This window comes from Orbicella faveolata, unplaced genomic scaffold, assembly GCF_042242905.1.
Source record: "Orbicella faveolata isolate gen_17 unplaced genomic scaffold, um_ofav_v1 contig_1, whole genome shotgun sequence".
In the NCBI taxonomy this organism is placed as follows: Eukaryota; Metazoa; Cnidaria; class Anthozoa; order Scleractinia; family Merulinidae; genus Orbicella; species Orbicella faveolata.
The window spans coordinates 31,335,001-31,348,480 of NW_028301536.1; the positions used below are offsets into that span (position 1 = coordinate 31,335,001).

A 13,480-nucleotide genomic window follows, 5' to 3' on the forward strand; every position below is an offset into this window, starting at 1 on the left:
TCCAATTGCGTCTTCTATCGTATGGCGATCTGCGTCCCAACGTTTTGTATTTTAGCTCTTGCTGATCGAGTGGAGACAAGTCTGGCCATTTTCCTGGTGTGCGTTGAGGTGGGTTTTGCGGCATTTATTCTGGCCTTCCTTTGTTGCGACAAGGAGGAGAGTCACCCAGGCAAAGAACACAAGTCGAAATGACAATGTGATCACTGTAACTAATATGACTAGGCTTTTAGAACATCACAAAGTTTGCTGGCAAAAGAGGACCAGGGGTAAGAGAGCTTGTCCCCATATAGACATTATTCATAGAGTAATCTCTCTCAAGGTATTTTTTGATCATCCCCGGCTTCAGAGACTCTAGGGGTATTAGAAATGGCCGATCCAGTGTGACGCGAATTTTAGTCACGTTAACAGCCCAAGCAGCTCGGCTACACAACGCCCGTGGTAACATTGTCCGCGGGAGGTCTGGATACAGCTTCTGGAAATCGCTTAGAGGGTAAGGCCCATATATGGGGGATTAACTTTCTTACCCCCTCATACTCTCTTGTTCAGTAGCTTAGAAATGTCGCTCGCTTAACTAAGGGCCCTTTAACATCATCATTTAAGTTTCATTGACTTTAATCAAACCGTGTAATGGTGTAGACTTAAATTTGAAGGACGCTAACGAGATTTGCCAAGTCGGTATATCAATTGGTTTTCAGTCTCGTTGACTTGTAACAGTGTCTGCAAAAGAACGTAACCAGTGATCATGGAAGTTTTTTCGAATGCCCGTTTGTCTCCGTTTCAACACGAGTCTTCAAGCGTGCATATGATAATGAGTTTGATTCGCATGAAAATGAACGTACAGGGGAGATGCATTTTCATATGAATGACATTTAAGACAGACATTTAAGACAGACATTTTAAGGAACTTGGAAATGAACTATTGGCTCATTCCATGAAAGTTGCGACTAATGTTTTTTTTGTTCTAAAAAGCCTCTTTAACAAAACGCTGCAATAGAACATGGATATCAAGCATTAAATAAAAACTACTTCATTAAGAAAGGCTTCTTTTCGTTGTCTTCAGTCTTCCTGAGGATTTTTCATTTTATTTGTTGGCCAGAAAACGAGTTGCGCGATCACATTTAGAAGCGCTAGTGTATATCCATGAAAAAGGGTGTAGATGTAAGCAGAGAATTGGTCAAAAGTTTCTGAACATGTCGGCCGAAAAATTACACGTTTTTATATAACTAATACCGGCTGCTGAGATTGAGATCTGCAAAACTTGCTGATAGCTGAGAACTCTCCGAACATTGGATTAATAGCTGAGACTCAAGCACCTCAATTTGGCTCATGAGCGTGTACCATGATGTTTATCGATGATTTTAAGGGAATTTGAAATCCAAGTTGCACAAAACAAATTCTGACACATTTTTCTTACGTCAAAGCGGTAAGCCGGCCCACTCGAAACACAAAAAGAGAAGGGACAATCTATGTCCCAGATCTCTTGCAGGCGAAGAACAGGATTAGAGCCGGGTAACGCAAAAAAAAACCCGACCAAATTAAACATGCACGAAAGAGCCTGTCTGGAAGATTAAGTGTTGTCAACATTACTTATCAGTTGATTATACAAAAAAGTCGAGCCTCTTTACTACGGACATATTAATGGTGAGAGGTGTGCCTATAGAGGTGTCCATAACGGGTAGTCCAGAGTAGTTCTGATGTGAATGATTGCTCTAATGTATTGATCAAATAGCGGCATCAAGAACCCTCCGGAATACACCTCACATACCCCAGGCTTATCCTGAGCATTTAACAAGATGATGCGCTGGACGTTGGCGTCAGTCATTTTCTCTTGCGCTATCAGTGGATGATATTGACATGGAGAATTTGACATTATATGGGGAGGGTAGGGGAGATTTAAACAAGTTGCCTTAAGATCATGGTGAACCTCGAAGGCATTAAGATTGAGGCCCTATAAGGGATTTTCGGGATAAGGAGTATTTGGGTGAAAAATTAGCAGGAAACGGGATACTTTGAGGGAAAATTAATGGCATATGTGTTGATTAGAACAGATATCCCGGTCTAGAGGGAAAACTGTTAACTTTTGAAATGTAATATACGGGATGTTTAAGCTGTTTTAAACCATTTTTAAGTATTTTAGTTAGGCAAAGTTCGATCAACAAAATACTCAGACCCCATCCCACCCCCCGCCAGTCAATGCCCTTCTTTGTATATACGTTGCGGGCGAAAAAGAGTCTTCGATAATTAAGTTTTGTTTGCCAGGATTTGAGCACTTTTCTTAAATTTAATAATCTGTAAAAATAATGCTTGCGACACAGTGGAAGTTGAAAGCTGGTGTTCGAGGGGAAATTAAATTTCTCTTATTTTCCCTTACTCATTTTATCCCAGATGTAGGTCCCCGGAAGAGGGGCAGTCACTTAGAATGACTTGATCATTTTGAACCACATTTTTGACCCGTGGATGGGAATTTGACTGACTGAAAATGCAAATTGTCAAATACCCGGGGCTTTGCGTGAGGGTGTCATGCGATCATGAGAAGCGATAGCTGGCGTCACTTGATGGGTCCTTGATGAATACTTCATGGCAGCCTTGTTAACCTTTATATCAGAGTTTATACTACCGTCGTTATCGTTTTGTACTTGTTTACTCTTTACCTTCAGAGTGAAGAAAACTTTTGAAAAAGTTTTGCGAGAACTTTCGGCGGATCACCGAAATCTCAACCCGAAAAAATTACGTCACTCTGTTTATTTTTAAACGGATGAAACATCCCTACCATATATGGTCAAATCCAATATGGCGGCTGAGTGCGACAGCCAAAAAAGGAAGCGGCTGGAAGGAGCACAGTATAAAAACTCCGAGCAGCGCTAGAAGATGAGCTATCAACTTTACCGCAATACGACATTGGGAAACAGTCTACAGGAGAGTTTGGATGAGTTAATACAGGTAAAATGGCAATTTTTGTTCTTACTTTGGGGAGTTAAAATTATCATTTGTGTAACATTTGTTTCTGAGAGAGCAGTTCGTTCGACAGCCACGTTTCGTCTGAGAAAGCCATGATTCATTCCCACCTGTACGATCAATTTTCTGCCCAAAGTCTTCCAGTGTGTCTCCATATTTAGTCTTGGAGAGAAAGATTCTTCATTTTTTGAAAGCACGAGGCTATTGAAGGACTTGTATGACCAGAAACTTCCTGTATAAGCTACCGTACAAGATCTTAAGATACGGCTGATCATGGCGTCCTTTGAGCGCCTTTGGCAAATGAACTTGCAATTCTCATTCAGTCAGGACATGTTATAGTTTTGTTTCAATAGTTAATATTTGAAATAGTTTTTTGGAATATGTCATTCGTGATCGACTCGCTCTGAGATGTCTGTGTCGCACCATGGAGTGAACTTGAGAAGCTTGTTTAGAATGAACCTTAGAATATTCTTTGTTTTGTTTAACAAAGAGGAATGATGTTGCACTGTAGCATTTTTGAATTTCTTCCTAAATTATCATGAACTTTCCAAAAGTGTCAACTGACATTATTTTGGATAAGCTTAGTATATCTGAGTTTGAATGCTCCCTTAAAAAAAAAGCTGCCTTGTGCTCAGTAAAAATAGAATGTAGGGTATTTTGAAAAGAAACTATGCAACTAGAAATTTGGGAAATCTCTGTGAGTTGTTGGGTAAATTTTACCTTCTTGACACCCAAAAAAGTTGTTCAGGGTAGAGCTCCACCAATCCAACCACACAAATACAATAACTATCCAAACCGTTTCCCCTAGAAATGCCAGAAATCAGCCAAAATATGCCGGAAAAATGTATTTTATCCCCTTCTGTCATATTATCCAGGAGATTAAGTGATCCATAGGGGAAACTGGAATATTTGGTCTGTACTCAGGTGACTTCTGGAGAATTAATCTGGGAGAGTTGGCGCAGATGATATCAAACTTGCTGCAACATGGTTGCTTTTATATCACAATTACTAAGCCAGCTGAGAACATTAGGAAAAAAGGTTGTGAAAACCCTGTGCAAAGCAAGCAACTTGAGTCTCCTGAATTATTTAGGTTTACATTAAGTATATGTTGATAAGCCGTGTTTTAAAACAAAGGACGTAAGTGCAGACACAGTTGCAACAACAGCTACTTGAACATGTATTTGCGCTGATCAATTCACACATTTCCAGCCTTGTGGCTTTTTAGTTATGCTCTTGAAGGGATAGGGATATGAAATGTGGTCAATGCCAAAGGGTGGGTGTAGGTTACAATGGTATGTAATGATAAGAAATGTCTTAACCTGTGCTAGGAAGCCTATGTGAAACCATCTAAGAATGTTTCTTAATCATTTTCTGTTATCTTTAGTCACAGCAGATTAGCCCACAGCTTGCTTTGCAAGTATTACTGCAGTTTGACAAGGCTATCAACTATGCTCTCTCCAGCAAAGTCAAGAGCAAAATTTCGTTTAAGGTATGTTAAAAGAACTGAATTGTTGTGGAATGATCTCTTGTCAATCTGCAGTCATAAATGTGAAAATTAGAAGTTGTAAAGATTGTATTGTCACAAGGTTTCAAAGTTAAAAACAGTTCAATCTTTTTTCTTTCATTTCAGGGTCACTTGAACACATATAGATTTTGTGATAATGTCTGGACCTTTGTGCTAAACAATGTAGAATTCAGAGAAGTTGGTGAACTTGTCAAGGTAGAAAAAGTGAAAGTAGTGGCCTGTGATGGAAAAGGTTTGTAAGATCAGCAAATGTGAGAGTAACTTTGATATCTTGAGCAGAGTTATATGGCATAGTAATGTGTTACAGATACTGTAACAAGAATGTTTTTTTTCCCGTAAAATTATTGTGTAGTTCCAGAAAATATCCATACCTCCCCCATGGAAGGGATTTTTTCTAAGACCCCCCCCCCCCCCCCACCCCTCTAGAAATTCCAATAAAGCTTTCACACATTTCTTTAAATTTTCTGGTCTTACAGAACCCCCCACCCCCCAGTAAATTCCAATCCCTTCTGTGGGGGAGCATGGATATTTTCTGGACCTGCACATTGTCAAAAGATGCTGAATATAATATTGTTTATGTTTTTATCAGTAAAGCCTACTGAGAATCGCTAAATAAAGTGACAATGATTATTTTTTGTATAGAAAACCATTTTGTTTTGACTCTCCAGTTTTAAATTGTATTATCCGTTTTCTGTTTCAGCATCAGCTGCAGATGCTGGGGGCTCATGAGTGATGGCTTAGCAGTTTCTGATCTCAAGCTTTAAACATAACAACCAGCAGTGATTCTTCCAGCTACATTGACAGCTGATTGATGTGACTTTTCTCTTTTAAAGGAAACATTTTGCCTTTTTTTTTTCTTGAACTGATAGGTTTCAAACTAACAATATTTTCACTACAGTTTTATCAATGTGTGGCAAAAATTGCTTTTAACTAGGAAGAGTCTTTTCCTAAAGAATGTGCAACACACATGTAGACCTACATAGAGAAGTCACATGGAGTAATCTAGCCATATACTGAACACCACTGTTGGTCAAGTGCATAGGATTTATTTTATTAGAACAGTAGTAAATTAATATTACTCGTTATAGGATATTTCATGGAGGTGCAAGGAATATAACTTGTTTCTATTAATTTAGGTGATAACATACATTTAGATGATCTTATTCATGTCCAGCTAAATCAGAATATATTTTAAACTTGCTCAGACCATCAAAACAGGAAGCGAGCAAAATAGACACAAATCAGTTTCATGCAACTTGTAATTCTAAATGGCCCTCTAAAAATTATTGGAAAATACAAAAAGGAACCAAACTGACAAACAAAATGTTATTCAAATATATACATATGTACAGTGCTAAGCCAATAATATTTGTTTGTTTGATGAACAGTGTTAAATAAAGTTGAATCACTTGATTGGAACCTGCTGTTCCAAGCTGACTATCATAAATTAATGTGTCAAGTTCAGATGGTTGGAAAGGTTTTCTACTGGGACAACAGAGGTTAGTGCTGTAAGAAATTTGGCCAAACTTTGTAGAGCACTTTATTAAATCTGAGCAATAATAATGTTCTGCGTGGCCTGTGAAAGGAGCCACATCTTTGGGTGTTTGAAGGAGAGAAATGCCCAAAGCAGTCAGGATTGATAAGGGACAGTGGCGGCGGTACTCGCAGACTAGGTTTTTACTAGTTGAACACAAAAACCTAGCCAACTGACATTGTGTGATCCCAATAAAAATACTGTAGTATGGAGAAATGGCTGCCTATTAAAGAAAATTATTTTGTAAGTATTAAAATTAGCCCAACTAACCTCGTTTTTGAGTTGATAATTCAAAAGAATCTTTACTCTCAAACAAGGTTAGTTGGGCTTATTTAAATGCATACAAAATAATTTTAAATTGGCCGTCATTTATGAATAAGGTCTATTTTATGCAATCTCTTGTAGTCAGTGGCTGTTAAAAAATATCAAACAAACAGTATAATTTATCATTTGCATGTGGATGTTGCAAACATTGTCCACAGCATCCAGTGGAGTCTTATTTGACCATAATTATCGCTAAATTTATTGTACAGTAGCAGTGTAAATTGATCTTGCATTGCTGATTCAAATCATTGGCGTCACGTGATTGTGTTACACATCTATTGAAATTCTTAAATTCTTGCCCAAAGGACAACATCTCCCGTGTCTCTTTCTTTTCATATTACAGCTGAATGACCCTTACTTCAATTATATGCAATGATTTGAACAAAGATCAAACAAGATCAACACACAGAGCAATTGTAGAGTGAAGTTAGTTGGAACAGCCATCAAATAACTCTTGCAGCAGTTGATCAAAAATTTGCATGGTTGTGTAATTCAATCCTTGCTGTTGCATTCCAGGGTTACAAATAATAAGTATTGTTAGTGAACATAGTCGTCGTCATCTTCATCAAGGCCTTCAACCTCATGTTGCAGTATGCTATGTAGGACAGACCTGACAGAGGAAATGGTTGATAGAAAATTTTGACATATTACCATAAAATAGAATTTATATCTTCAAGCCACCATGCAAGTTTCTTTTTATTATGTAGACAAACTGACTGACTGCATGGAAAGGCAGGATATGATATTTTGTCATTCCTCTAGAGCTCCACCCCCAACACAATGTCGATGTTGATCTATCAAAAAGTAGACCCACCAATTTCCAACCAGGGGTTTCATTAAGGGCTGGGTGCCGGGCAAATTGACCAGCTGTGAGGATGATCTTACCCGCCTAGTTCATGACCATCAAGAGGAAAGTTTTTCTTATAAAGAAGTTCAGTTCAAAATGTTTTGCTCCCCTGTGAAAACCAGTTGCCCTTCTGTTGAAAACATAAGCAAAAGCCATAACAACATTGCTATGTGGCAGAGGGGGCCTTGGAAAATTGAATAATGACTTCACACTTCACACATTTTTGGCAAGTGTCTCAGTATTAACTGTAGCTCCAATACTGTACCTGGACGTTTCCTGACCTCCACTGCTGTTTTGATAGTGCATACTTGATATTGCATTCAAAAGCTGTTGACCTGTAAATATCAAGAGCACAAATTATATATTCAAATGAATTTTTTTGAAAGAGATTTCTCAAATAATATCACAGACAGTCACATCTTGCAAAGCACATTTTACCAGTATAATATTTATTTAGGAATTAACAGAAGTATATTTAATATCAGTAAAAGAGATGAGATTGAGCATTCAATTCCTGACTGTGACTTAAACATAATATTGAAATAAATTTCACTCACTGTATCCGGTGCCATCATCCTCCATATCATCATCTTCATCATCTTCCTCTTCCTCTTCCTCTTCCTCTTCCTCGTCTCCTTGATTATCTTCTTTGTTCCTGAAAAGTTATGTTCAGTCTTTTTAAGTGTTTGAACATGCCAAGTAATGTAACACAAAGGCCAGGATGGCTGGACATTGGTCAAGGTTTTTGTATGTTTATGGATTTGAGACATAGTTGAACAAGACTGGTCAATGATACAGAACCCACTAGGACCAGGATTTAGTACATGTATACATGGCATTTAAATTAAAGGAAATCACTTTACTGCGGAAACAGTGTGGAATTCTGAGTGGGAGTTCAGTTTGTTGTTTGTCCTGTTATTTGTTATAATAAATATATATTTAAGTGTAAATGCCATTTTATAAAACTAGCTTATTTAAAATTATTATCATTCTGAAGTTACATATATCAGTATGAATTAAAATACTTAAATGCTACTAACTCACATCTCTGTGGTGTTGAGTCCTTGCAGTGGAATATGATTCACTTCTGTTTCTGTTTTAGTTAACTCAAAACTATCAATTCTTTGGCTGGAGGATGAAGGCTGACAAAAACATTTGAAAAACAAATAGCTCAAATTGATCTTCTGTTTTTAAATTATATGCTTCTTGAACAAGCAAACAAAATAATATGGAAATGACAACAATTTAACAACTCAACAATTTAACAAATAGCAGCAATGTACTGTGTCACAAGATATCCATTTTCCCTAACAGAAGACTTTCATGGTTTGTCCTAAACACACTCCTCTAGAACATTCTGAAAATAAAGTTTAACTTATATGCCTCTAAAACATTTTGCATCTTTTTTTAACTGAGATCCCACACCAGTTCAGAATTTGAAGTGACCTTCCATGGGGTGGTTATGGAATGATATTTTCTGGAAAATTATGCTCAGTAATGTCAGGCTTCATGTAAGTCAACAGTCTCCTCAAAAAGTCATCAGTGGGAGATACAGTGCCTATAATGCTTAGTGCACCAGGAGCTAGATTTCAGCACTGGCCATAGCCATTGAACATTTGTAAAATTATATTTAAACTTTACAGTCGGGTCCAAGACAGTTACTCTCACAGTACCTCTCTCCTCCCAGAAGCATGAAAATTAGTACCAGCATATTATATACGAGGAATAGCTCTGCAATGGACGTCCAGAAAGGAGTAGCAATACGGTACTTCTGAGTTAAGCTAAACAAAAGCAGAGTTGCACATGACCAACAACTGGATCATGTGAGCCACTTACAAATGAGACTGAAGAGAGACTTCAACTTACTTTTACCTTTGAGATGTTAAAAATTACATAATCATAATACTCCTACCACTTGGGGATTTTTAGTAAACAGCTCCATGGTTGTCTGATGGGAATTCATGTTGTCTTGTTTCAACAATTTCATGAGTGCCATTTCTTCCACCTAAGACATGTTAGCCAGTGGAAAAATCATATGACGTTAGTCACATTTTCAGCATCTGTATATTTACAGTCTTTCCCGTAAAACCATGAACAATAGAGAAAATTTCTGGAATGTTTATTGTTTCGTGACCAATCAGATGCGAGATGAAACTGCAAAAGATAACTGCTAAACCGCAGCATGGATTACTTGACACAAAACAATGTGCTAGCTTTTTCTTCCTGAACAAATCTTCAATTTCACCGTTTTCAAATACTGAAATTGTTCTTTGTCTGCTTCAGCTTATGTATAGGCAAAGAATAGATATAAACAATGTTTTACAGAAAAGCGATGTTGAATCGAGTACCGGTATACAGGATCAGAAACAGCGAGACAGCCCATCTGAGAGCAAAAGAAATGAGCCAATCACAAGCAATGCTGACCGGTGTTTGTTTCACATGCAGTTTGTAATGCAATGTTTGACATTTCTTGTTAACTCACAGACTACAAGACTAAAAAAATCAAAATCCTTCAAACAACCTTAAAAGGACCTTATCTTTTAGTACCCTTTGCATATCTTGAAAATCATTTAAAATCTTGTATTTAATGATTCCTGAGGGTCTTGGAATGTTTTTCACAAGGGACACATTTTTTAGACACATGTAAGACTGATAAAAGCTCACTGCAAAATGGCAGTCAGAGAGAGGGCAAAATGAATGATTACTTTAAGGCCTGTTGATGTATGTATTTACTCTGATTTACTAAAATATATTTTTAAGATAATTTCTTTCCTCAGCTTCACTCTTAACCGACTTTGACCAATCCCCAAAGTTAACAAAAGAAAGGGTGACTGGAAAAAATAATCAAATGGGGATGGCTTACTACAGTGCCTGGGGGTACTTGGGTATGATTTGGATGGGTATGTGCCACCCGGCTTTCCAAATTTGGACCCCTTTTTAAAAAGAATTTGCCGTCAAAATGATACCCTGCTCTAGAAATAGGTCAATTTTTATACCCCATTCTACAAATTTAGTAAATTTCAATAGCTCATTGTTTTGAAAATTTATTTTCCCTATTTGGTTGACCTAGACATCCAGATACGACAATGCTGCTTCTACACAAATCAGCAACCTTATTACACAGAACCATGCACGCATTATCAAATGCATTATATCATACAATAACCGCACAATAACTACCTTACAATAGCGTACCGCGTGCAACACAGGGTGCAACAGTTGGATTTGTTCATTAATAAATGTTTTTTTTTTATGCAAATTCCCTATGAATAATTTCAAATGACTGCTGATAATTTGATGGCTTTCGTACGTTTGAAATATTATACCCCATTCTAGGAAACGTCTCGAAAATGGATACCCCGTATGAGATCAGGGGTCCCAAAACCACAACCCCATTGGGCTGCGCATACCTGTACAGGTGTTATGGGGGAGTACCCTCCCCCCCCCCCCCCCCCCACCTCGGGCTATAGTGTAGCTGGATTTGAACATAGTTTTCAAGTCTCACACACACAGCTAGCTTAAGACTCACACTAACAATTGTTTTGAAGTACATACACATCTAAAAAATCTAAATCTACTTTGCATGCTTTGCTGAGAATGGAAGAAAACATTTCTAAGATGCTTCAATTTTTCACATTTTTTAGGGGGAGCAGAGCCCTGTAGGTGGCATGCAGTGGGGCTAACAGTTTTTAACTCTTTGAGATATATCAACTTAAGCTCCAAAGCTCAAGCTCACAGCCTAATTTTGTAGAGAGCTAACTGTTCAGCTTCTCTACAATCAGGATTTTCAACATGTCGGGTGTTTTTTTTTTTGTTTTGTTTTATGGTTTCAGTTAAACTTCTTCCATTCAATATGGTGTGTTTTGTTGCAGAGATCGGCTCATATCATTCATACATATTCTGGCGGTTTTCATCATAGCGCCCAAAGAAAACTACAACATTGCAGTTTTCCATCCTTGAAAATACATGTACTGAACATCACGAGAGAGCAAACATTCTCACCTTCAACTTGTTCAGCTGTTCAGTTAATTTCGCCCTCTGCTCTTTGAGGAACGCCTCTTCTTTAAGCAGAATTTCATTCTGCGGGCGTTCCGAAGATGCCATTAAGTGGCTATAGAAACGCTTGCAATCAGAGAACACCAGGAAAGTTGCCATCGGTCATCTTTGAAATGACAAAAATTGTCAGGCGTTCAAAACCACGAAGAGCGGGAGCTGGCACTAGCATTGAAACTACTGGTGAGACAACGAAGTTGAAAGTGCGTTCAAACAAGAGAGTTTAAGCTGCAGGTAGCTGTGAGTTAAGGTAAGTTGGACAAAAACCATGTTTCATCGCCTTCGAAAATAAAATAGAGGAGGGTGATTTTAGATTACGAGCCATTAGGTGTCTTAAGAAAGAATCATTTGCTAGTCTTTGTTTGAGCTGAGCTGATCTGAGCTGAGTAGTCTTCGTCACGCGATACTCTCTGACCAAGGAAGGTTCAGGGTGGGATCGACGGGGTTGTGCTTGTCTCGCGTCACGTAGGTAGACGGCAGAACACAAGGGATAGGCAAAGTGAGTCTGTTGTTCGAGCTGCTGACAAACCTCTGTTGCGATTTCCGAACAACTCCATATTTCACCTTGCATGCTTCCATAGGGTTCTTTGCCCAAACTTGCCCAAACAATGTTTCATTGTTCTATATAAACACTAGCCTCCATTTGGCACGAAAATAAGCACGGATATTTGTCCGCGGACATTATCTGTTCCGAGAAGCGAACAGTATTCCGCGAGCGTAGCTCGAGGAAAACTGTGAACTTTGAGGAACGGATACTGTCCGAGGACAAATATCAGAGTATATTTTCGCGCCAAATGAAGGCTATTGTATTGATTAACCTTCAAATCCCACATGTCGTGTTTAAACGTCATTTGTCATAGATATCGTAACGCTTCAGGGACTTTGCGGTCTAGCACACATTGTTCATCCAACTTCATTTATTCCTTTATCTTTTCTTTTCCCTTGCATGTATGGACAATGTTTCTTATTATTTGTATTGTGGCGCAATTTATTCCAGCGGCATCTATACTTTGTCTATCCGAGTGTTCTTCTCAAATTTCCCACGTCTACAGGTCTCCACCCCACCCTCGTACACCTCCTGCTTCCCGTCGAGAGTCAAGAAATTCTTTGTTTCTCTCAATTTTTTGACAATTGTAAATTTTGCCTGCAGCAATGCCAAAGCCAACAGTGTTTGTGATCGGCTGCAGTGGATTTATCGGCCCGGCTACAGTGAAAGCTTTGTCAGATAACTACTCGGACAAGGTAAATATCCTCGCTGGAACCAGAAACCCAGCATCAGAGAAAGTGGCAACGCTGAAAACCCTGCCAGGGGTGACAGTTATAAGGGCTGATATGAATGACAAAGAGGCATTGCGTGAACAGCTGCGTGGCGTGACATCACTGTTTATTGTGACACCAACCAGTGGGTTCAAACTTGCCATTGGTGCTGCAGAAGTGGCCAAATCCTCGGGCGTCAAGCACATTCTCACAGTCAGTGTCCTCACGGTTAGCCTAACTGATACTATCTATGGAAAACAGTACAGTGAGTTGGAGTCAAGGATACAGAACCTAGGGATGCCATACACCATCATCCGCCTTCCTCCGTTCGTCGACAACTACTGGGGTTTCAAACGACCCATTCAGGAGAAGTCATCTTTCGGTACTCCAAGTGACCCTACCAAGCCTTTCTCAGCTGTCGTCGTAGCAGATGCTGGGAAAGCTGCAGCCGCTATTATGGCCGACCCCAAGAAGCATTATGGAAAAACCTACAAGTTGATAAGCAATTGCCATACACTGGACGAACTAGCAGCCGCCTTCAGCGAGATATTAGGTAAGAAGATTAAGTATGAGCGAATGTCATACGAAGATTCCCGGAGTCGTTTCATCAACGTGGTTGGTTTCAGCGAGGAAGATGCAGATGGTATCTTAGAGATATACAGGCTCACTGATGAAGAGTGCCCACTGATTAATGACCCAGACATGTCCCACTTTACCAAGATTACAGGAGAGGAGCCCACCACTTTGAAAGAGTGGGTAACTGAAGTGGCACCAGTCTTCAACGCTAAACTATGAAGAACAGTGTCGCTTATATATTCCTTACTAACTTAATGATGGCATTGACTGCCATTTCGGATTAAAACAGCAGTTTTTTTCTTGCTTTGAATGTTAGTCTCCTTGCTTTAAAAATGTATTCGTGAATGTACTTTGACTTCAAAGGGAATAAAGTACTCATTGAGTTGCACTGGATCACCACTTTGAACAA

At 38.8% G+C, this 13,480-nt stretch overlaps 4 protein-coding genes across 6 annotated transcripts in view; 3 read left to right on the forward strand and 1 right to left on the reverse strand.

The window, feature by feature from the left end:
- LOC110053572 (uncharacterized) overlaps positions 1-1,038 on the forward strand; it is a 6,100-nt gene extending 5,062 nt beyond the window's left edge. For both annotated transcript variants that reach the window (XM_020759817.2, XM_020759816.2), the window contains exon 2: positions 1-1,038. This exon is cut by the window's left edge and continues 716 nt beyond it. In XM_020759817.2, coding sequence (XP_020615476.1) covers positions 1-192 — 192 coding nt within the window. In that variant the 3' untranslated portion in view covers positions 193-1,038.
- Positions 1,039-2,793: 1,755 nt separating this feature from the next.
- On the forward strand, positions 2,794-5,899 carry LOC110053575 (transcription initiation factor IIA subunit 2-like). Its single transcript, XM_020759821.2, has 4 exons — positions 2,794-2,940; positions 4,340-4,444; positions 4,586-4,712; positions 5,181-5,899. Exons 1-4 carry the CDS (start codon positions 2,869-2,871, stop codon positions 5,207-5,209), a joined length of 333 nt encoding a protein of 110 aa, XP_020615480.1. The 5' UTR covers positions 2,794-2,868; the 3' UTR covers positions 5,210-5,899.
- On the reverse strand, positions 5,511-11,398 carry LOC110053574 (uncharacterized). Of its 2 annotated transcripts, XM_020759819.2 has the most exons (6): positions 11,188-11,396; positions 9,098-9,190; positions 8,230-8,327; positions 7,743-7,840; positions 7,451-7,520; positions 5,511-6,948 (listed from the first exon to the last, which is right to left on the reverse strand). In XM_020759819.2, exons 1-6 carry the CDS (start codon positions 11,338-11,340, stop codon positions 6,876-6,878), a joined length of 585 nt encoding a protein of 194 aa, XP_020615478.2. In that variant the 5' UTR covers positions 11,341-11,396; the 3' UTR covers positions 5,511-6,875. The 2 variants fall into 2 exon arrangements, with proteins under 2 accessions (XP_020615478.2, XP_020615479.2); XM_020759820.2 differs by lacking the exon at positions 9,098-9,190 and having other exon boundaries at positions 11,188-11,398.
- Positions 11,392-13,464, forward strand: LOC110053571 (nmrA-like family domain-containing protein 1). The gene is made up of 2 exons (XM_020759815.2): positions 11,392-11,488; positions 12,389-13,464. The coding sequence occupies exon 2, from the start codon at positions 12,391-12,393 to the stop codon at positions 13,288-13,290; it is 900 nt and encodes a 299-aa protein (XP_020615474.1). The 5' UTR covers positions 11,392-11,488; positions 12,389-12,390; the 3' UTR covers positions 13,291-13,464.
- Positions 13,465-13,480: the final 16 nt, after the last annotated feature.

What these genes read in the sequence shown, in the direction of transcription:
- LOC110053575 (XM_020759821.2), top strand. Translation starts at nt 2,869, where the DNA reads ATGAGCTATCAACTTTACCGCAATACGACATTGGGAAACAGTCTACAG. An exon ending in GTTTGGATGAGTTAATACAG is followed by an intron (nt 2,941 to 4,339) that starts GTAAAATGGCAA and finishes TGTTATCTTTAG; the next exon opens with TCACAGCAGATTAGCCCACA. An exon ending in AGTGGCCTGTGATGGAAAAG is followed by an intron (nt 4,713 to 5,180) that starts GTTTGTAAGATC and finishes TTTCTGTTTCAG; the next exon opens with CATCAGCTGCAGATGCTGGG.
- LOC110053574 (XM_020759819.2), bottom strand. Translation starts at nt 11,340, where the DNA reads ATGGCAACTTTCCTGGTGTTCTCTGATTGCAAGCGTTTCTATAGCCAC. An exon ending in GGACTCAACACCACAGAGAT is followed by an intron (nt 7,841 to 8,229) that starts GTGAGTTAGTAG and finishes ATAACTTTTCAG; the next exon opens with GAACAAAGAAGATAATCAAG. An exon ending in GGATGATGGCACCGGATACA is followed by an intron (nt 7,521 to 7,742) that starts GTGAGTGAAATT and finishes TGATATTTACAG; the next exon opens with GTCAACAGCTTTTGAATGCA.
- LOC110053571 (XM_020759815.2), top strand. Translation starts at nt 12,391, where the DNA reads ATGCCAAAGCCAACAGTGTTTGTGATCGGCTGCAGTGGATTTATCGGC.